The following is a 23,594-nucleotide window of genomic DNA, read 5'->3' on the forward strand; positions in this document are numbered from 1 at the left end:
CTCCTTGTTATCTATCTCTGGCTTTTAGTTCGTTAAGAGTATGTTGTACTTCTCTTTTAGTTATTACGAATTTTTTAGAGCACGTTGTGCTTTCTCTTTTTGTTAATCTTTTTGTACTTGAGAACTTTTGTTAAATAAATCTTTTTTTTTTTGACCACTGACATTTGCATCTCGTTGCATTTGGGTCCACACCAAGAGTTGAGTCGTAACATGATCACATTGCAAAATAATGAAATTCTGGGGTTTTATTATGAAACAAACACTTGCACATATATCAGTACAATTTTAAACCTCTTTAAATGTGATTTTATTATTTTATACATTTTTCTTTGAGGAAATGTACGTGATTTGTGTATATCCCTCACCCTGCCTTTCTAACTTTAGTGAGACTGAAAAAAAAAAAATCTAAAACTTTTTAGATGTTATTATATTCAATAAGATTTTCAATGAAACAAGTCATTTTGATAATTTACATTTTATTTTTATAACAATATTTAACATTCTACACATGTCCTTGAAATTGTTGTCCACGCTGTCACTTTGGGTTAATCGCCCCTTTAATAATCTGGTTAATGACATCACTGATGACATCATCATCATTTTGAGTGTCATCATTGGAAATAGAAATAACCTCTAGCTGTGTTTAAAGCATAGAGCAATTTTTTTTTTTTTTTTTTGTTTTGACACATTATTTTTTGATTTTCTGTATTAGTGCCAGGAAGTTTAAAGGGGTCATATTTTGCTAAACCCACTTTTATTAGTCTTTGGTACATTTATTTGTGTATTTGGACCCTAATAGTTCATAAAGTTTAAATTTGAACCCTCCAGGTGCTGCAAAACTATCTTTATATTCATTCCAGCAAAATTTGAATGGATTTCTAGAACCCATTTTAATTCCTTCTTAATTTGTTACGTCTATAACTAGTTGCATCACAGCATTTGCACGTATAAGGTCAAGACTTTGACAAACATTTCTCAGGGTACGACATAATTGTTTGTCAACAGCAGTGGTTGTAGTCCATACAGAAAATATGTCCAAACTCTGAGCCGTTTACCTAAAATGTTCAGTTGTTGGTTGTATTAACAAACTCATGGCTGAGTACAGAGCACACAGTCAACAACCTGGAAGGGGGTGGGGTTATTTGCATTTAAAGGGCCAGCGCTCAAAAATAACCTTTCTTGTGTCATTACTCATAGTCATTACTTAATGAAGAATTCAGACCCACATATAGCATTTACAGTTTATGTAGACCACAGGGAAATGTTTTAAAATGCATAATTCCATTTAAAAAAGCTAAATACTTCTGTATCACCTCCTTTAAAGGTGATAGATGTGCACCTAAAGTGGGCCAGGGGGCAACAGTTAACAACAGACATGCACAGTAATACAACTATACAAGCCCATGGTATGCATATCCAGATGCACTATTTGTCCATGTTCCCTCACTGGCATCTTGTGAACCACAGCTTTGTCAACTACAGGTACATGAATCTCATCAGGACCTGTTCTTTTCCTTTCCCATCCCATCTGCTCCTCTTCCATCTCTTCTTCTTTCTTTTGTGTCCTCCTCATCTACCTTCAGCTCACTGTCAATGCAAAGCTCAGTGTTTCCATGTGGGGATTGTTTGTTAATTGCATTTAAGTTGACTTGAGTTTGTCTTCAAAACCATCAAAAGACCTTAAATAAATCTAATTTGAGTGTGGAAGGAAGGAAGTAGTGCTTATAGTTTAGACCAGTGGTTCCCAACCTTTTTTGGCTCGTGACCGCATTTTAACATCACAAACTTCTGACGACCCCAGACATTCAAAACAGAGACATTTTTCTCTTTGAGATGTCTTAGTGGGGCCAGGTGGGTAAAGAAATCTTATCATTCTCTGTTCGGTCCAGTTTTGACTGTGCAGGTTGAAGTGTAGTAACGTATGCGGTTACATGATCAAGTAAATCAAGATATACCCTCTCAGATGTTATATCCTGCATTTTACTTGAACTTGATTGTTATTAGGAGAAATGTGTGGTGTTTTAATCATAAAGAAATATATATTGAATCATTAAAAATATTTTTTATCAGTCATTTGTTTACTTTTTTTTTTTTTTAATCAATTACTAGAAATTTCAGGCAAGCCCATATGAATTCCAGGTGACCCCACTTGGGGTCCCGACCCCAAGGACGAAAAACACTGGTTTAGGGAAATGTGTCTATGTGCTATGTTTAGATCAAGAAAAACTGTTACTCTAGGGTCAAAACCCAGTAATGTCCCATCAGAGAGTGAACTTTAATTGACTGAACTTTCCAACATTTATTTCAATATAAAGTAGATCCTTGTTTTGGATAATCCCTGATGGTCCAACTGAAGCAAAAATGAATTTCAAACTAAAAATGTGGGTCATTTAGCAACACTAATCTGTCAAATTGTCTCTAAAATGTCCCGTCAGAGAGATTTCGAATACCATGTTTTGACCCTACAACAGAACATATTTAGACCCAGGTCTCAGCAGACAACAAAGCTTTTTGCACCAGTATTTCGACCACTGATTTATGATATTTGCACCAAAATATAATGTCTTCTGTTAAAAAGGAGCTTTGTAACTGCACCCTTTGCCTAAATGTAACCACCTAGTTTTAGTTTCAAATCTTAACTAAACTGACACTGAAAACTCACATTAGAACCAAACCCCAGTACAGTCTGACACATTCATAGCCTCCTCTGCTTACACGTGTGCATTACATATAACAGTATGTATTTTATGTGCATGCATTTGTAGGTGTAAATAGCCATATAAATGCCATGTAGTTATTCTCACCATGGTGCACATTCTGACACTATCATAATCCCCATGTTTGTTTTTACATAGTCTTGCAATCTGTGGGAACTGGCCCTGAAGAATTCTGTGCCACGGAACGTCTAAAACTCCTTGCACGAGACCTCAGACTGAGTGAGGTAGGACAGTCTAAACAACACTTCAGTAACTTCACACATAAACACACACATATTTTCACTTTTCTCCTTTGAAATGTCCTCCCATGGATTTCCGTAGCTCATTGACTCTAAGAAAAATGTGTTGAAGGGAGTTCACCTCTGAGCATGATTCATCTGGTATAGCTGACCTAATTTACGAGTGTTTTAATTCATTTGGTCACTTTTATTTAGTCTGTTGAGTCATGGACAGCAAATGATCAGTTATAATTCCAGCTGGGTGTTATGACACTTAAGGAAAAACATAGGAGGCTGAATGGTCTTGAAAAGCTCCGACTGCATTCACAGTAGTTGCTAAATCAACCGAACAAGCATCTTTAGCTATGGTTTACATCATTATACACCCAACTGCTATAAACATCTGCCAGATCAGTTTAGCTCATGGACCCCATGGGTTCCTTATTTATTGTTAACATCTAATAAACTGGGTGGTGGTCCAAGTTGTCTATTGTCAACAGTGGATGTGGGAGCTTTCGTGTGTATCCATTTTTAACAACGTGCCTGTGTTATTCCCATGCTTTGATTATGAGATAGATTGACCAGATGTTGTTGAAGTTAATGTCTTTTGTATTTGTCTCATGTCCAACTGGAAAATGTGTCGCCTGTGTCGCTGTGTTTTGTCAACACTGAGCCTTTCGGTTGTTTCCATTACACTGATGTCATGTTTTCATCCTCTGTCACGTGTATAAATGGATTTCATAAAAATAGACACACATAATGACAAATGTTGGATTAAATCTTTTAGGGCAGATTTGAATGTCTATGTCAGATTTGCTCCCTCCTGTCTGACTGTCTTTTCAGGTTTGATTCTCTTCTCTGTGTCCCTTTTTGTCCACAGGAGGCAGCATCCAGCCGGTCCAGGAGAACAGTCGATGAGTCAAAAACCAGCTGTTTGCTCCACTTTCATGCTGATTACTTCTACTACAAGAAGTTCAAGTCTGTTGAAGCTGTTGTAGCTCAGGTGATTACACACACTTCACACCATTATGAGTGTTATGATAGCTGTGATAAGAGATGATGTGTGATACATCATGTGTTGGGTAAAACAAGGGATTTAGTTTTGCTGCTACATCAGATAATAAGAGTTTTGTCAACATTTGGCATCGTTCCCCACATGCAGACAGGAAGCAAACCATAAAGGAAATGTGGGAGCGATGATACTAACTGCTTCTTATAGATCTATTCACGGTAGACTTTTGGCTTGTCTCAGCAGGAAAATCCCAAAGAGCGATCCTGATGATAGCATTAGTGATGGACCTGTTCCATTCAAGTGTTTCTGAGAGAAAGTATACACAGACCAAAGCCCAGGAACTGACGCACCTACATGGAATGTAGCCATTGTGAATTAAAGCAGTTATACCGATGCACATTCTGCCAAAATGAGTTACAATATCTAGTGAGAAAACAGGCCGATTACTATTATTATTTATTGTTACGTTAGATTCAGAGTAAACACATAAACCATGGTGAGTAGAAAGGGGTGGAAATTTAATTTTAAAAAGGTGTATACTTCTGCCCACTCCTTTTTCGAACTTGTTCATATTATGATTTGATGATGCTTAAATTATTTTTTTTTAAAAACATTTATTTTTCTCAATTTTAGACACGATCATTCAAAAAAAATTCATTCATTCATAAAGGTGGACGCTGTGGTGAAGCATTGGTGTTTGTTTTACTGTTGTTTTGTTGAAAGTTTTCTTACATTTCCTTTCATGTGTTTGTATGGAACCCTCTCTGCTAGGGTTGTGAATCTTATTTGTAAGGCCAATTTGATACGCATCTCGATACAGCATCTCTGATCCGGTATATTAAAGATACGTGTGTGGCACCTCACAGTGCAATGTGATACGATTCACACCCAAATCACGATACAGAACAATTAAGCACATTCTGATTCAACAAATTCATTCTGGTAAAAACAAATATGCAGTGCACTTCAATGAGGTTGATTATTTATTTATCAAATAAGACCATGACTTTTCACAAAGTGGCTTCTGTGCAATTTCAGAACACGTGCCTCACATTCAGTCAGGTGAAAAAGTTAGGACTTTGTTTCCAAAGTTGTTTCTCTGCATGTTTCTAACACTCAACTATTTGCTCCCTCGCCGAATCAATTTGTAATGTAATGTATTTGTAATGAAGGTAAAACAGAAAAAAGGATCTGTCACTTTAAAAAGACACCTGTGCAAGGTATTCTGGGATGAGCTGTTAGATATGTATGTCACTGTTTAAGGAAGTATCTCCGGTATGTACGTCAGTATTCAGTACAGTTGATATAGTAAAAAGTACACGTTCAGAAACCACATGTCGTCACCTCCTTCTATGTCTGTCAGATTCAGGTACAGTCATCACAGTATTCATCGGTGGCGCTCGTGTCACAGTGCATCCACAGAGCTCAGACTGTTAGTGTGCAGTGTACACATCTGCAAATCCACGGCACACATTAACGTGGGTCTGAAGAAAAGAAAAACTTTATCCAAATAAATTGTAACACTTTTAAATGACAGTAAAAATATATTTTATTGAACGGATCAAATTTTATCGATACAAACATTCAATAACCGATGCATCGTGATATCATTGCAAACTTTTCATTCACTTGCAGCTTCTCTATCGGTGAACTCGGATCGTGCGTATCGGATAATCTTCCCATCCTCACTCTCTGCTAAAAGTAAAAGCAGAGTGTTGTGAAGATGTGTTGCAAAATTGCCCACATGAATTTAAGTGACGCCCACACTCTGCACAGGGCTCAAACTCTGAAGAAAGCAGAGCAGATGCTATCAGACCCCAACCAACCTCTTACCTCTGAGTTCAAGCTGCTCCCATCAGAGTGAAGGTTCAGTTTGCCCAAATGCAGGATAAACACACATAGAAACTCCTTTGTTCCCATTGTTATTGGCATTTTAAAAAGCGCTTTATAATTTAAGTACTGTATTTATTAGGCCTGTAACGGTACACAATATTTTCGGTTCGGTATGTTTTCGGTTTTCAAAGCCACGGTCGGGTTTTTTTTCGGTTCGGTACGGGAAGAAAGAAGACCCCTCAAAATGTCTATTAATGCATTTATGATTTTTTTTTACATTTTTCCCCAAATTTTTGGAGACGATAGAATATAGAAAAACAGGAATAATATAATTCTGCTGATACAAATCAAATAGAAAATAAAATTAATTATTTATATTACTAAATGTATTTTAAACATTAGTATTGCACTTTTCCCTGAAAGGTAGTTTCGAACAAACAAGAAAAATCTAATCACAGTTCTGTCAGTTCACATTCTGCATAAAAATAACAAAAAAAAATTCCACATGAAGTACAACATTAACAAGAGGGTAAACTGGTATTCTGTTTAAACAAACTGAAGAGAAACTCTGACAACACAATGAACCAGATTATTTATTTTCGGACAGAGAACAAACTGTTTAGGACACTGTGTGTATTTGTGTGTGCCTGTGTGCACGGGGGATTTTTTTTTTTTTTTTGTCGGATCTGGGAGGTAGGGGGGGCACTTATATACCTGGGGGTGCGGTTCATAACTAATGTAACGAACGCTGTCGTGAAACAAAAGTGAAACTTTACATACTTTCAACGCTCTATTTATTCCTCTATTATACAGCGTGAATGATAGACAGACAGACAGACAGAGCTAGTGTCAGTGTTTTAGAACTACCGTAGTTCCTAGGGGCCAAACAACGTCCGTCTTATTAACGTCTCTTTCCTTGTTGTTGTCTTTCACCTGAACCTGAACTGGTCCAAACTGGACTGTACTGATGGTGGAGGGTCTTCAGTCTCTTCCTTCCAGGTTCACATCATATTTGTTGGGGTTTTTTTTAACTTTATATCAACTGCTATTTCATATTGCGGGTCAATGTGTGCTCCTTTATTAAGTCCGTGTGAAACTAGCACGGATTTAAAGTTCATTTCGGTACAGCTGTGTACCAAACCGCACAGGTGCGTACCGAAACGGTTCGGTTCGGTACGTGTACTGTTACAGGCCTAGTATTTACGAATCTTCTGAACTGTGTTTTTATTATTTGATATGTTGTGTGGTGTGTTTTGTCAATGTTTTACTGTTGATCTCGCAGAGAATTGACCTTTGGAGATAATACATTTTCTTGATTCTTACAGGTGAATATCTTGAATCTCAAACTATTGGTAAACACAGTTGAAATGACAGGTTGGAGAATATTGGCTTATTATGGCACAAAAAGCCTTTCCTAATACTAGTCAGGCATTCTACTTTCAAGACATTTTGCCTCATTTGTATCTTATTTCATGCAGCCTTTGGACTTAAATCTACAATAGTGTCCCAACTGGAACTAAAAATAAGTTAAATATACTTAAAATGAAGAGGATGACAGAAGAAAGGGGGAAAATACTACTTTTGAGCATCACAAGTTTATTATGAGACACAAAACTTCATAATATTCATAAAATACAGCTAAGAATGAGTTTTAAAAGCTAATTTAAAGATCACCCTTAGCTTGAACATTTCTTATGTCAAGAAATCTTACCAAGATCATTTTCACTTGTTCCATTGGCAGATTTTTTGGTTAATTCAATCAAAAATATCTTGTATTAATTTTTTTAAACTTGTTTTTAGAGGGACATTTTTTCCTGTGTAAGTACTGTATCTCACCTAGGTTAAAGCAGAATGTTAAATTGAAGGAGACTGCAGTGTGCCTACCTAAGTTAGCTCGCAGGCGTTCTTCACTTATGAAGGACAAACATCTGTAGATCCTTGTGTTCGAGTTCACTGAAACCTAAACCAGGTAATGACCAATATATGCACAGGTGGCTGATATGTCTAACTGTCTCTGTGGGTTAGGGCTGGAGACATTTCTGAAGACTCTTTGGTACAGCGAAAAACTGCTAACATTAGCTAGATTGCTAGCTTGGCCTGCGTAGGTAAGACCAGTTCCCCTTCTGAGAAAAATTTAACCTGTGTTCCAAATTATGCTTGCTTTCTTTCTTTCTTTCTTTCTTTCTTTCTTTCTTTCTTTAATAAATTCTTCTTCTTATTTTTTTTTTTTTCTGTTTAGAATTTTTGGTAAGAAATTTTTTATATGATCTTTTTTTCTATGTATCTGAGCTACTAAAATATTTTGGCTTCCTTATATCATAATGTTCAACAGTGGGTGAGACAGCCTGTGGAATTCACTGTCAGCCTTCTTCTAACACACCTTTGAGGAATTTTAATGTTAAACCAGTGTAATGAAGTTAAAAACTAGACAGAAAATGCAAAGGCGGTTTAATGAAGTCTGCACAGCTGTGGTCAGTCCTCTTTGACTCAGACCAGACCAAGATGTCATGAGGTCATGGGACTGGTCTCCAGACACTACTCGACTACATGCCAGACGTACATGCCTATATTTGCTGAAAACAGAGCACACCCAGGTTTTTTGTTTTCAAACCTTATCCTAATTTTCTGGACTCCAGAGAAAGCCGCCGCCTCTTTCATTCTGATCAGTTACCTAATATTTTGATTTCCCTAGAGAACAAACTGTAATTAATAGGACATCCAGCAAGCAAACACAACAGGATTTCCCTGTCTGCCCCCTGCTTTGTTTACAAACCTTCACTTTAATTCAGTGTCCTGACTTTTAGGTACATAACACTGCAGTCAAAGTCCACTTGATGAAATTTTGAGTCCCAGAAACATATCCTGGGCAAACAAAGCAAAATAAATATCTACCACAGGTACTGGCTGGTTAAATTGCACAGTGTGCAAGATTTAAGGGGGATCTAGGAGTTAATCGTGGAATATAATATTTAGAATTACGTTTTCATTGGTGTACAGTCACATAAAAATGAGCATAGTGGTGTTTTTTATGACTTTGGACTGAGCCACTGATATCAATAGACAGGTCCACTATGCTGTGCTACTATGTTTACATTAACAGATTGCCTCTTCTTTGCTTTTACTTTTTAAGTGGCATCAGCATTAAGATGCTTTTAATGTCACCTGCTCTCTTTGAGTTTGAACCAGAATTAATATCCCCTTAACTGAAATGCTAGGCATGGACAAAACAGACACATGCTCTGACAGGCGTGTTTTTCCAGCTGCTGTAGGTGAAGTTGGAGGGTATTCACTTGGTTACAATTTGCATATTCACCACTAGATGGCACTACATATCACACACTGAACCTTAAAATAAATTTTAATTTTAAATACTGTTACAAACTACTTTTATATGCATTGATTATTTTCTAAAAGTGATCTGAGATATTGTAATTAGATATTTTAAGAGTCATTGTTGTCATGAATGTATTTTTATTGCTACATCCAATAACAGGTCCTGTACAAATGCATACAGTTTGTATCACATACAGGGAGGAAGCTATGAAATTGTAGACATTGTAGCCCTACAGCATTGCCTGGTACATAGGGCTTTTGTCCACATGACTGAACAAGTACCTTTGAACAACACCTACAACCATAATATGAAGTAACACCCCACAAACTGTCCAAAGACTAAGCTGGTGGATGAAAAATCCCAACAATATAAATAACTGCTTTAATTCAAGTGAAATTTTAAGATCCATCAACTGTAATCTAGCATTTAAAATACGTTTGGTTGTCTTGAACCCTTTGTGCTGCCCTATTGACCGTTGACCTTCAAAGAGCATCATTCCTATTTAAAGAGAAAAGTCCTTCTTCAGGTCAAGAAGAAAACCTGAATATATCTAAAGGTAATAGTCAATCCATGGATGATTACAAAGTTGTGGTCTGAACTGATTTTGGCTTTTAGTGTCTAGTGACCTCAGCTGAACTCTGCTTTCCGGCTCGTCTGTGTTGCCTCAGTGCAGAGAGCAACACACTGGTGACAAAATGTCTGTTGTGTTGAAGTTACCATGTCTGACTAATGCCTTGGCCAGTGGGATCAGAGGTAATGGCAGGTCCTCATACTGATTTTGGCCTCATGCGTTTGGTGACGGAAGCGGAACATAATTACATTTGTAAATTTCTTTTTGGAGAAGCAATAAACAGTACTTATTGCCTTCCATATTTGATGCTGTACGATAAGACTACATGATAAGACTACGGTTAATCTGATCTAATCATTTTCAATCTGTGTGAACCTGTTTCACATCTGCGCTTTTTAATGAAATCTCCCTGCGGTCACAGCAAGGTCAGTGAATCAGTATGTAAGTCCATCTTTAGGTGTTTTTAGTGGCTACACTCCAGCGTCCTCCTGCTGTCTGTACTTTCATCCGCCTCCCCTTCCCCTGTTCAGATTCTTTCCACCTTAAACACACAGACACTTGTTGTTGTCCCTGGTTCCATGCCAAGCCTTTGTTGCAGAGGGTGAGAAAAAATGTTGTAAGTGATGCCGCGATGTGATCTTGGAGTGTAAATAGAAATGCTGTTGTCAATCACGGCTGACCTGCTTTTAGAATCACTTCTGTCCAAGGTGTCAATATTTACAGTGAAGAAATTTCCATAGGCTCTACTGTATGTGCATCTACGCATGTGACTGGTGAGCACGTGGCGCTTGGAGTATTGACTCTGCAACACACAGTGAAAACACTGCTGTGAAGATACCTGGCTTAGCTCAGTAATGAATCACGGTCAAAACTCCATCAGATTTGTATGTGTTTCTAATAATTCTTTAGAATCTGCTTAGATCAGCACTGGAGGGGCCTATAGGCTGGACAGTTTACAAAGAGTCAAATGGATTTTCAAAAGTAAAGCAGTGCTTTCCAATGTTTTCAGCTTGAGTTTTAAGTATAATCCAAACGTCTTTACATCTTTTGCATCATTTTCATCTTGTTACATCTTTGATATAGTTTTTGTCTTATGTCTTCTACTCAATTTTCCTTTTGTTATGTCTCTGTTCACCTGTGGTCAACACTGATAAATTCTGCTTGTACTTTAATTAGGAAAATAAAATCAAATATTATAGTATTTTATTCTGCTGGTGACCCAATAAATACAAGGCTGGAGTGTAAGTGTGGGAATGTGACACATCTAAAGGAGCCAAATGATCTTAAATATAACCAAATTATCTTGTATTAAAATCCAATAAATTCAATAAATATCTAGCCTGTGAGACCATAATGGACCATAAAACTAAATAAAAGGACCAAAATTTAAACAAGCTGTACTTTTTTCAAACAACCGAAACACTGTTACGTAATACAGACTTAATATGGTTTAATGGTCAAGTTGTGCAAGTGATCTTACTCTTAAAATAAGAAAAACAATTCCTCTACAAAGCATTTTACTGATTACTGATTAAAACTATTATATTACTAAACTACAATATTAGCTTGAATGTATTACTTTTGAATGAAAAACATGCCAGGATTGTTTTGTTTTTCTTTTTAGAAACAAAAAAATGACTTGTTTCCCATAAGGCTTCAAAACTTTCTTGTTTTTTCCACAGGGTACCCTGATGTCCTCCTGTTTGTCACTGTAAAAACTTGGTTCCTAACAGTAAATGTGTGTTTTTCTCAGGTTGCCTCCTACATTCGAGCTGTCAATGACGTCTACGACAAAGTGGACTTCGATGGAATCAAGTTAATCAACTTCAAAGTCAAATCCCTCAGAGTAATAACACATGTTCATTCAAGAATACACACAACTGTCCCTCATTCTCCAGTGAAGGCCTCAGACGTAGGCTTCAGATAATGTCATACAACCAGTTAATCTGGATTTCATGCATTCAGTTTGGAATTCAGCAAATGTCCTGTCACAGTTATAAGGCAGTGACAGTGACTGAAGGGTTTTTAAGAAGACGGTTTTACAGAGATACTAGTCTCAGTAAATGATAGTGAGAATGTGACTGTCCATTTACAGCGGTTAGCATACATGATTACATCCCCTCTGAGTCAGATTTTAATCAGTATGTCAATGAATATAATAACAGTTTCCAAAATTTTGACAAAACTATATTTTAAAGAACATTTGTTGAACTCATAAGATCAAAGTAAGGTTAATGTAAGGCAGATTACAAAACCCTCAGTTTTTCTCAAATGCGTCGATGCTAAAATGAGTAGACCCCACAACAAAAACTCTACATCTAGTATTTTGTATGACCCCCAGGATTGTCAAACACAGCACCAAGTCATCTAGGCATGGAATAAGAATGAGAATCAGAATACTTCATTAATCCAGCCGTGGCTCAGGAAGTAGAGTGGGTCGTCTAATAAACAAAGGGTTCGAATCCCGCTCTGTCCTAGTCATGTGCTGTTGTGTCCTTGGGCAAGACACTTCACCATCCTTGCCTCCAGTGCTGCTACTCACACTGGTGTATGAACATGTATGAATGAACGGTGGGGGTTAGAGGGGCCGTAGGCGTGAATTGGCAGCCACACTTCCGTCAGTCTGCCCCAGGGCAGCTGTGGACACAAATATAATTTACCACCACCAGAGTGAGAATGTGAAAGTGAATGAATAATGGATCCACTCTATGCACTTTGAGTATGCATTCATAGAAAAGCGCTATATAAATCTAATCCATTATTATTATTATTATTATTATTATTATTATTATTATTATTATTATTATAATCCCAGGGGGAAATTATTGTGTGTTACAGTTGCTCCATTCAAGTATAATAAAAGGTAGCAGTAAAAAAATTATCAATATGACAAAAAAGAAAAATTGAAAAAATATATATTTACGTATATAAATAAAGCTCTGAATTTACAAACATAAATATATTTATTTATTTATTTACAGCCTTATATACTCATATATATCTCAAAGAACGGCCTCTTTTAGAGCATGGATGGTGGATGGAGCGTGATGCTCAACTTGTCTCTTCAGAATTCTCCTTAGGTGTTCAGTTTGGTTCAGATCTGTAGTTCTTCTGAAATGTAACAGTGGCCTTAGATGTGTGTTTTAGATGATTATTGTGGTAGAAAAGTGTATGACTAACAAAGGCACAGAGTGATGGTAGTACCTTCTACCTTCTCTTTCATATGTAGAGCAGTATAGTCTGTGAATTCATGAAACTATCAGTGGTTCCACATAAGGACGTTTGACTGTGAGCACCATGCAGTTTTCTTTGTAGTCCTCACCTTTGTGACAGTGTCAAAGCTTGTCTTCCTCTTTCACATTCTGTCTCTTAAGGTGATGAATGAGGAAGATAAGAAGGACCCTCTGCAACGTCTGTTCATCGGGCCTGAGAAGCTGCTGAGTCTTTACTCTGAGAACAAGTGGGATGACTTCTGTTTGTCCTACCTACTGACCAACAGAGACTACAGCGGCGTGCTGGGGCTCGCCTGGGAGGGCAAGGCCGGTAGGATGCACCCGCTATAACACATCTAAAATAGGTGAAAACAAATAGAACTGTGGGTGTAAAAGTAAATGATCAGTGCCCTAAAACCTCTAATCAATGAACCCATCACATCATATTATTTAGTAACACAGGGAAGCATTTCCAAAAACAGGTCACAGGTAAAATATTTGAGGAGTTTCTAAATGTTGACCTGAGTTAACCCTTTAACCCCTGAGCCATGATTCCAGGTAAAGGTGCTGCTGTGAATTGTCATATGTTTCAGTGTCATAAAAGCTGCTGTGAGTATGTGCTTGTGTTCCTTTTCTTCAGTGGTTTTCCTTTATTGTGTGTTTTAGGGTCAAAATAGGGTGGAATAACAGAAAAAGACAGAGAAGAATTGAAGTTTTACAGGTTTGGGCAGGATAATGCATTCAGAATGTACATCAATAACAGATTTAGGATGTTGAACATGAATTGTGAACTGGAACACACTGAACAACAACAAGGTTTTGAATTTGGGCCCAGTAGTTTGAGTTTTGGGCTCTTTTTTTCTAAATCAGTCTAGCTGCTTTTTGACACCTTGTTAACTCCATAAAGCAGTTACACGGTAAAAACTCAGTAAAAACACAATAATAAAAAATGAAAAAAAGAGGAAAAGCACCACAACACTGGAAACAACAGTAAAAACAAAAAACCACAAGGAAATCTGTGTAGAAAAAGCCCAAACCATCTATTTTTATAGTGAGTCTGTCTCACTCACTGCTCTGTGTTTTACCCCCCATTCCACAGGAACTGAGCATGCTCAGATGTCTATGGAAAGAACAAGGTCTATTCTATCAAGACATTGGAAGTTTAACTATTGAGAAAATGGCTGAATTTGAATGAATGTTTAAAATAAATCATACATTCAGATTGTGTCACCACAGACACATCAGGGGTTAAAGGGTTAAAGCCAGTGTGAACACAGGGGAGAGAGCCTCAAAAAAATGAATAATACATACAATAATGGACAGGCACTTTCAAGTAAAGAATCATCAGCCTCAGGGAACTGAAATAATATGTTTTGTGCACAGACTTTAGTTTCAAGAGACAGTGTTGGAGAAGTCTGTGCAAGTAAGTATGTGAACTGTTTGTTCCACAATCTGTCATTTAGTGATCAGTGTTTTGCTGGTTAATGTTGCTGGTGAATTTGAATCAAACTTTGGAAATGTTGCAAAAACACAAAACTAAATACATATGTCGCCATAAATTGGTTTACTGCAAATAATCTAGGTTGCATTTTATTACCAGTGGGTGGTGCTGTGGCCTACATGGATCTAATAAACACAGTAGAAGAAGCTCAACATCGATGTTTTCAATGCAAAATGGCTGTGATGTTTTTAAGACATAAAGTAAAGTAAAGTAAAGTAAATTTTATTTATAGAGCACTTTTCACAGACAGAGTCACAAAGTGCTTTATCAATTCAAATCAGAATCAAATTAAGTTTACAGAGACCCAACAGAATCCTTCAGGGGCAAACACTTGTGATTGGTGACAGTGGCGAGGAAAAACTTCCCTTTAACGGGCAGAAACCTCGAGCAGACCCAGACTCCTGAAGGATGGCTGTCTGCCTTGACCAGTTGGGGTTAAAGAGAGAGAGAGAGAGTAAAGGAGGAGAAAAGAGAGAGCGATAGAGATATAGAGAGACTGGGGGGGGGGGGGGGGATGACACATGGAGTACGTTATGATGAATACATAGAGTGTAATCAGTCTGTGGTGGTCCTGGGTCAGGTGGGAGACTAAAAAGCCTTTTTGAACAGGAGGGTTTTGAGGTGTTTCTTAAAGCTCTCTACAGAGTCCATGGACCGTAGGTGTAGAGGCAGGTCATTCCATAGACGTGGTGCCACAGCTTTAAAAGACCTGTCACCGCGTGTGCTAAAACAGGTCCGTGGAACCATCAGCAGGTACTGTCCTGAAGACCTCAAGCTACGAGTCGAGCTGTAGGGCTGGATCAGGGAAGCAATGTATGCAGGGGCCTGGCCATGTAGGGCCCGGAAAGTTAGCACAAGAATTTTGGAATGAAGACGATATAGAACAGGGAGCCAGTGGTTGGATTTAAGGATGGGAGTGATGTGGGTTCTCCTGTTTGTGCGGGTCAGGAGCCTGGCAGCAGAGTTCTGGACAAACTGTAGACGGGCCAGCTCCTTCTTGTTTAAGCATGTAAACAGGCTGTTGCAGTAGTCTAAGCGAGAAGATACGAAAGCGTGAACGATCATCTCGAGCTCATTTGTGGACACCATAGATCTGAGTTTGGAGATGTTGCGTAGGTGGAAGAAACAGTTTTTGACTAGGTGTTTGGAGTAGAATTCTAAAGACATGTCCTGGTCAAAGATGACACCCAGATTCCTCAGTTTTGTCTTTACCGAGGAACTCAGGTCTCCAAGGTGATGTTTGATCCCTGGGATTGCACTATCCGGGGCAATGATGAGGGTCTCAGTTTTGCTGGAGTTCAGCTGGAGGCTGTTATCATTTAGCCACTGCTTCAGCTCTGACAAGCAGTTGATTAAGGAACTCAGTTTGTGGGGCTCAGAGGAGTTAAAGGAGCAGTATATCTGGATGTCATCCGCGAATAGATGATAGGAGACATCACTGTACTGTCGGATAATGTGGCCAAGTGGGAGGACATAGAGTAAGAATAGGACTGGTCCCAGGACAGAGCCTTGGGGCACACCACACAGTAGATCCGCTGAGTCAGATTGGAAGTTGTTTATTGACACAGTGAAGCTTCTGCCGGTCAGGTAAGAGGAGAACCAGTCTAGCACATGACCTGACATCCCTACCAGGTCCCTCAGTCTCTCAATCATTATGGTATGGTCCACTGTGTCAAAGGCCGAGGAGAGATCTAGCAGGACCAAGACCGTGGATTTCCCGGAGTCAGCCGCCATCAGGATGTCACTAGACACTTTTAATAGTGCGGTTTCTGTTGAGTGGCGTTGTCTAAACCCAGACTGAAAAGTGTCATAGATCTGGTGTGTCTCCAGAAAAGCTGTAAGTTGTTTAGACACTGCTTTCTCAAGGATTTTGGCCAATAGGGGGAGCTTTGAAATGGGCCTGTAGCTTTTGAAGTCTGTGGGGTCCAGTGTGGTTTTCTTTAGTTTAGGTTCTATGATGGCCTGTTTGAAGGAGCTGGGAAACAAACCAGTTGTGAGCGACAGGTTAAAAAACTTTATGACCCATGGTCCAATAGTGTCAAAGACACCGACAAGGAGCTTATGGGGGAGGATGTCTGCAGAGTTGGAGGAGGGTTTCGTTTTGGATAAAAGTGCTGAGATGTCCTCCAGTGTCACAGGGTCGAAAGAGGACCAGGTTTGCAGAGGGGGATCAGATAGGGTCAGACGGCCAGAGGGTGGTGGGATATTGTGTTTAATATCCCTGATCTTGTCTGTGAAGAAGTTTAGGAAGTCATTGCTGTCAGCTTTACAGAGCACAGGGGCAGCAGGGACAGCAGGGGACACAATGGACTGGATTGTGTCAAAGATTACTTTGGGGTTTTTCTTGTTTGTGGCTATAAGTTTGTGGAAGTAGCTGGATCTTGCCTCCTTAATCATTTTATTTAATGAGGTTATGAGATCTTTAAGATGTAACCTGTGTACTTCCAACTGGGTTGATTTCCAAAGACGCTCAGTTTTGCGACAAGTTCTCCTTAGGTTTAAGATGTTTTCATTTATCCAGGGACAAGACCACTTACGAGTGACATTAGTTTTCACGGGAGCCACCTGGTCAAGAATAGAGCTGCAGTGTGTGGCAAAGCACTGGATAAACTCATCAACATCGGGACACTCATTAAGAAGACTAGGGTTAAACAGGGCATGGAAATCCTGGGCTGTGGACTCTGTAATGATCCTCCTCTTGGCCCTTCTAGGTGCAGGCTTGGGCTCAAGAGGCACACATAAGTCAAAAAACACACCACAATGATCACTCAAGTGGACATCCTCAACACACACATTTGTGACGTGTAAGCCCAATGAGAAAACCAGGTCCAGGGTATGTCCTTTCTTGTGGGTGGGGCCAGATACATGTTGTTTGAGGTTAAAAGTGTCAGTCATGGCTAAAAGTTCCATTGCTGGGCTGGATGAATTGTTATCGATGTGACATGAAACAGTGGAATAATTCAGACTCCTCATCACGTCCTGTTGTACCAGACATGTTTTATCTGAATTTTTGGGAGCAGTCAGCTGATCAGTAACATCTTCATTTATTTGAATAAGGTGTTTCCAGTTCCTCTATGTGCATTTGTTCTTTTGTGAAAAACAAAAGATAAAAACTACCTCAATTACATAATAGAACTTTTTTGAAAAATTTGTGAAGTAATCTTTTAAATTTCCTGTTTCCACAAACATTTTCCAACGAAATATTCAAAATTATGCATTAAAGGCCATTGGGAGAGGAAGTAAAAATGGCAATTTATGCAAATTTATGAAGTTCTTTTGCAAATTTGAGTTCTGAGGAGTCACAGAATTTATGTTTTCAGACATAAAAGCATTCTGCCCTCATTACAATATATCACAATATTGTTCATTGTCTTTTAATCTATTGATTATTTCTTTGTGTATTTTCCATCATAGTCAGTTAATCAAAAAATTGTGAAAAAAAAATTGATAGGTGTTTCCCAAATTTGAAAATAATGAGCTCAGCCTAAATGCCTAGTTTGCTTCAAGATCATCCATTTACTCTCATAGAGGAGAAGGAAATCCAGAAAACATTCACATTTAAGAGGCTACTAGAAGTGACTTCTTTATACTTAGAAAATACTTAAAAATGACTTAAGTTTAAAATCATTTAGGAAAATTGGATTGAGATTGTAGACATGTTTTTCTGGGGGGGGGGGGGGGGGTTTATGGTGTGAATGCTCGATGCTGTACACATTTAATTTAATGTAAGCAGTGTATCAGGTGAAAAGGATAGGCAAAAAAATAAGCTTTTGCTTCTAGCGTTTTCCTTTTTTGTTTTTTATGTTTATTTTAATTATTGTACTACGTGCAATGATTAATGTTCAAACTAAAAATGCATTCATTCATTCATTTATATTGCTTATCACAATAGTTGTCAGTCAGATGAATAGTTAATAACTAATTAGTTCATTCAATCATTGCTGCTCTGAAGTGGAAGTATAAGACATCTGTAGTTGTTACCATATTTGGCTTAAATTAGCAGTAAAATTCTAACAGATCTGCAACAGTGTTTAGTACCTGAGAGATGAATTGACTAAGGAAAGGTCTGAAAGGAACAGGTGATACAAAAACATGAGATAGATAAGAATCTGTCCATGCTGACAAATATGTGACTTGGACGGTGAATGATTGTTTTCCTGCTCTGTCCGACTGTGTGAAAAGATCAACCAAAGCACAGCTCCTTCTCCTCTGGGAGTCCTGACCGACTGTGATTTGACACCAGTTTGCCAGAGGCCACATTCAACACTCCTACATATGCTCCCTGTTTCTACATCAGTGTGAATTTTGTGACCCATGGAGGAGGTGAATCAAGAGGCGTGGGCTATATAAAATCAGTCCGAATTTACAGAAGAACAATAACAAATACAGGACAAAAGGTAGATATAAAACTGTGTCAGATGTATTCTCACTACTGCTGCAACATGCACAAACTAGTAAAAATGTGAATGGTTTTCCCTTGGTTTGCATGGATTAAAGTCAAGTTGTAGCCTAAAAAGAGGCGCGGGAGCCCCTAAATGAGGCATGTTATACAGGCAGTGTTTTGGTCTGTGAGACCAAAAACAAAACGTGAGCGAACTCCACAATTAAAATTCCTCAGTGATCTGCATGTAAAGCTGGCTCAGCCTTGGCTGTGGAGCTGAAATCCTACTTAAACATCATGAACAGAGAGTAGGACATAAACATTATCGATACAACAAAAAGATGAGCTCCTGAATTAAAACGTTTAAGCCACGTTTAATGCCGTTTAATATAGTATGAACAATTTCTTCACTCAACTGTTATTCAATCTTGGAATATGTACAGATAGAGGCATCATGTAAAACGCAGGCAAGAAGCAATGGTGATCATCAAAAAAGGCTCATTTCAGTTAAGAGTAAACTAAAAGATGATGATTGTAGTTTTCCCATCATTTTCAGTGCGTATTAGCTTCCTGTAATGTTTCTATGTCTGAAGTTTTTGTTGACTCACAGGCTTTGTGTAGTAAAACAACAATGAATTTACCATTACTGAAGTACACACTGTATATTCTGTGATAAAAAGCTAAAATACAGTCAAAGTCTAAAAAGGAGAGAGTTCATATTATGTGACTTTTAGTTTAATTTTTTTTTTCAACTGATATGGATGACACATTAATACAGAAAATGCATCAGTGCATATCAAACATAGCTAAACTAAAAAGACAAAAAAATATGTAAAAGAAATAACATACATACAACATACATTCAACTAAAAAATACATATAAAACAGAGTTTTATGTCAGCGCAAATTTGACACCAGGAACCAAAGGTCCCTAATGGCTCAGTTGCATACAGGAATCCTTCCCTTGGCCTTAGAAACTGGGAGACTCACCCAAACCCCAGAAGAAAACAGACTTTATGGACTGTGTGATTTGGGGGAAGTGGAAAATGAATCACATTTTCTTTTGTATTGTCCTCTATATGATGAACTGAGAGCCTCTTTGTTTGATGACATGTTTATCTGAAATCCTGATATGTTTTGGAGCACTGATGATGACAAGATGCAATGGTTGTTTAGTTCAAATGTATATAAATTAGCATTATTTGTTTGTAAAGCCTGGAAAAAGTGGCAGATGTGTTTGTTTAAATAGGTCTGTACTGTTTTTTTTGCTCATATCTATTGTGCCTATTGTCTGGTATTTGATTTTTGGTTTGTATTTTTGGTGTCTTATAAGTCCATGTAAGGGCTGGGCATGTTTTTATGCAAGACACAATAATAAAAACATTCATTCATTCATTCATTCAATAACAAAATGATGAAACCAGACAAAAATCAATTAAAAGACTGAAACAACATCGAGAGTTGAAGTCCCATCCAGTTGTGTCTCATGGACCTTTTTAGGAAAACAAAAAGTGTTAAGAGTCAGTGCCAAGAGATTTTTTATTTTTTTAAACATTTTTTGATCCCCTTTGAATCATGCATTATACAGTATGTGATACACATATGATGTTTTTCAGTTTGTAAAACATTTTTACAAGTCAAAGACGTTGCAGCTTGTTGTAAAACAAAGAGAAAGTCATTGTCATTTTCACCTGTTTTAATTCTTTATCAAAGGCTGAGGTGATTTGCTGTTGGTGACACTTAGACTGTATTCAGACCGCAGGTGAATGTGGCCCAAATCCGATTTTTTTGCCCATATGTACCTGTATCCAATCTGTTAAAGACAGTTTGAACAGCAGAAATCCAATTTTTTCAAATCTGACCCAGGCCACTTTCATATGTCATCCTAAATCCGATATGTTTCCGATATTTGGCGATGCAACTTCAGTCTGAACATCCAGGTTGCATTTATCTGACTTTGATGTCACTGAAATGCGACAGACTTCATAATTCTGCGTCCCAGGAGGAAGAGCGGCAGGAAAAAACATACTTACTTCCGTAAACACAGTGCATGCCTGTGTGATCACGTATTACGTCAGGACCTCTTTTGTACATGTGGGTCACTTCAGGATCGCATTCATTTCATACTCAAAACTGATAGAAGTTGCATTTAATGTGTAATATGAACGAGTACACAACTAGTTGGATTTCACCAAAAAATCCGAATTGTGCGTTAAGACCTGCTGTCTGAACGTAGCCTTCGCTTGTTTGATGAGACATGAGCAGTTTAACACAACACTAGATGTTTCTTGACTTCCTGTTTTTAACACAAACTGTGACTTTCATGGCTTGTACAGTTTTCCTTTAGTTTGACAAGTATCATGTGTATAAATGGTGACACAATTCAAACAGGATCAAAAAATTCTCCGTCCCTCACCATTGACACCTGTTCATAGTGGAAGGGGCAGAACATCAGCTTGAAAAAGTGATCCCCCATTTCAATGAGAACAACCTAGTGAAATGAAAGTTAAATAAAACTAAAAAATACATAGGGACTAGCCTGTGGAGAAAAGGCATTATGATGTCCACTTCTGTTTGTGACACTTTAAACTGATTTGCACATTTGAGTAAAGCTGATGTTCATTATTTTCAGTATTTTTTTTATTTGATTTAAAGTTGGACTGGTTTAATCATCTTCATATTGTGCACAAACAGCTGCTTATTGACATTACTATTTTTTTGTCACAGTTATTTTTTATTGAGTTTTTTACAGCAGTAGTGCAAAAAAATATCTAAACAATAGAAATTGTTGTTTTTATACAAAACAGAACATATACAAAACACATATACAGCAAAACAATTGTCAACAAAAACCAAACAAACAAACAAACAAACAAAACAAAGAACATCACAAAGCAAGCCACCTATCGTCCTGAACAAATGTAACAGAGTTTGTGAGACGCAAACATACATTTAAACCAGGGGTGTAAGAAAATATCGGTTCTGCAATATATTGCGATATTTCATTTCACAATATTGTATCGATATTAAAAAGTACTGTATCGATATTTTTAGATATTTATTTAAATGCAGATATTGTGGAGGTTAATTTTTTATTCATTATTATTTAACATTCTTTTATTAAATAATGTTAGTTCCTTTGTGGGATTGCACACAAATAATGTTAGTTCTGAACTATTACAATATGAACATTTGAACAGGATCTTAAACTGTAATGTCTGTAAAACATGATTTAAGTTTTAACAAAGGAACATTTTGTGATATAGCATTAGATCCTGTTCTGATCCAATTAAAAACATGTTTAGTATTTGTGCATATTTCTGGTGTAATTCAATTCTTCAAGGAAATAATCATTTAAAAAAAAGAAACAAACAAAAAAATTGCCTTTTTACAGTATCATGATATATCATGATATATTGTATTGTGATCCTAGTATTGTGATTTGTATCGTATCACCAAATTGTTGCCAATACACACCCCTAATTTAAACAGAGGTACAAAAATGTCACCGAGAGAAGAGGAAAATGAAAAAAAGAGAGGTATATATATGTACATACATACATACATTAATATTTTAAGGGCATTTCTGACCCTGGAGTTTTATAAATGTCCTGCTTTAAAGAATTTGAATCAGTGCTTCTACTTGTACCAGATTGTTTTTATACATATATACTTTTGCTGGAATACATATATTGTCTGTGACTGCAGCAGTGATGTCCCCCATGTCTGGTGGCTCTTTGTAGTATTATTGTTGTGTTGTTGTGAGGAAGTCAGAGACATATGTGGGAATGGTCGTGGTAGGAGGTTCTTCCTGCTTGTCCCTGTGACATTGTCTCGGATGCAGCTTTTGATTGGTTAAACTGAGGGGCGTGAGAGCTGAGCTGCACATTGACATGTGATTAAGGGGCAATGAACCTTTGACACACACATATACATTACACACACACACACACACACACACACACACACACACACAGACACCAGTCCCAGACGTCTTAGTGAGGATTGGTGACTGCATTCCACAGCACGATTGCCATGGCGACATCTCACGTGAATAACACACACACACACACATAGAATGCATTCTCAGTGACACTGATGTGATTTTTTTTTTGGTTGTTTTTTTTTTCAGGCACATGTGACCGCCCTAAACAATGAGCAGAGAATTAAACTCAGATAACATTTGTCCAATAGAAACACTGAACCTCAGTAGACTCCATAACCCACTTCTCCCAGTTTATTTATTAGCAGTCTTGGGCAATAGATGGCCTTCAGTCACCATAAACCTAAAGAACCTGATGCCCCTGGAGTACCACAGACTACCCCCATCCATCATTCAAGACTATTTCCTTTTGACCCTCTTCAAGTTGAATGTTTCTGCATCAGTGCAGCCTAGGGGGGTTGGGGTCAAAACACCTCGTGCCGTTCAAGATTTCATACCAGTAAAATTCCTGCAAGCGGCTGAGAAACAGATGTAATTTTCCATAGAATGTATTTGGTGGGTTTCCTATGGACTATTTTACAGAAGTGTTTTAGTGTACAGGGTGGGGAAGCAAAATTTACAATATTTTGAGGCAGGGATTGAAAGACAGTGTATGACCAATTAGTTTATTGAAAGTCATGAGAATTTATTTGCCACAAGAAAATTTACATCATAGAAAATGTTTTTATTCTATGTGTCCTCCTTCTTTCTCAATAACTGCCTTCACACGCTTCCTGAAATTTGCGCAAGTGTTCCTCAAATATTCGGGTGACAACTTCTCCCATTCTTCTTTAATAGTATCTTCCAGACTTTCTCGTAATAGTTTTGCTCAT

At 37.7% G+C, this 23,594-nt stretch overlaps 1 protein-coding gene across 1 annotated transcript in view; it reads left to right on the forward strand.

The window, feature by feature from the left end:
* LOC115417398 (disintegrin and metalloproteinase domain-containing protein 10) overlaps nucleotides 1–23,594 on the forward strand; it is a 68,509-nt gene that overhangs the window by 15,316 nt on the left and 29,599 nt on the right. The window contains exons 5-8 of the mRNA XM_030131298.1: nucleotides 2,856–2,941; nucleotides 3,816–3,938; nucleotides 11,439–11,531; nucleotides 13,060–13,228. Of these exons, the coding sequence (XP_029987158.1) occupies nucleotides 2,856–2,941; nucleotides 3,816–3,938; nucleotides 11,439–11,531; nucleotides 13,060–13,228 (471 nt within the window). The remainder of the gene's footprint in view (nucleotides 1–2,855; nucleotides 2,942–3,815; nucleotides 3,939–11,438; nucleotides 11,532–13,059; nucleotides 13,229–23,594) is intronic.

This window comes from Sphaeramia orbicularis, chromosome 4 (genome assembly GCF_902148855.1).
Source record: "Sphaeramia orbicularis chromosome 4, fSphaOr1.1, whole genome shotgun sequence".
Classification (NCBI taxonomy): domain Eukaryota; kingdom Metazoa; phylum Chordata; class Actinopteri; order Kurtiformes; family Apogonidae; genus Sphaeramia; species Sphaeramia orbicularis.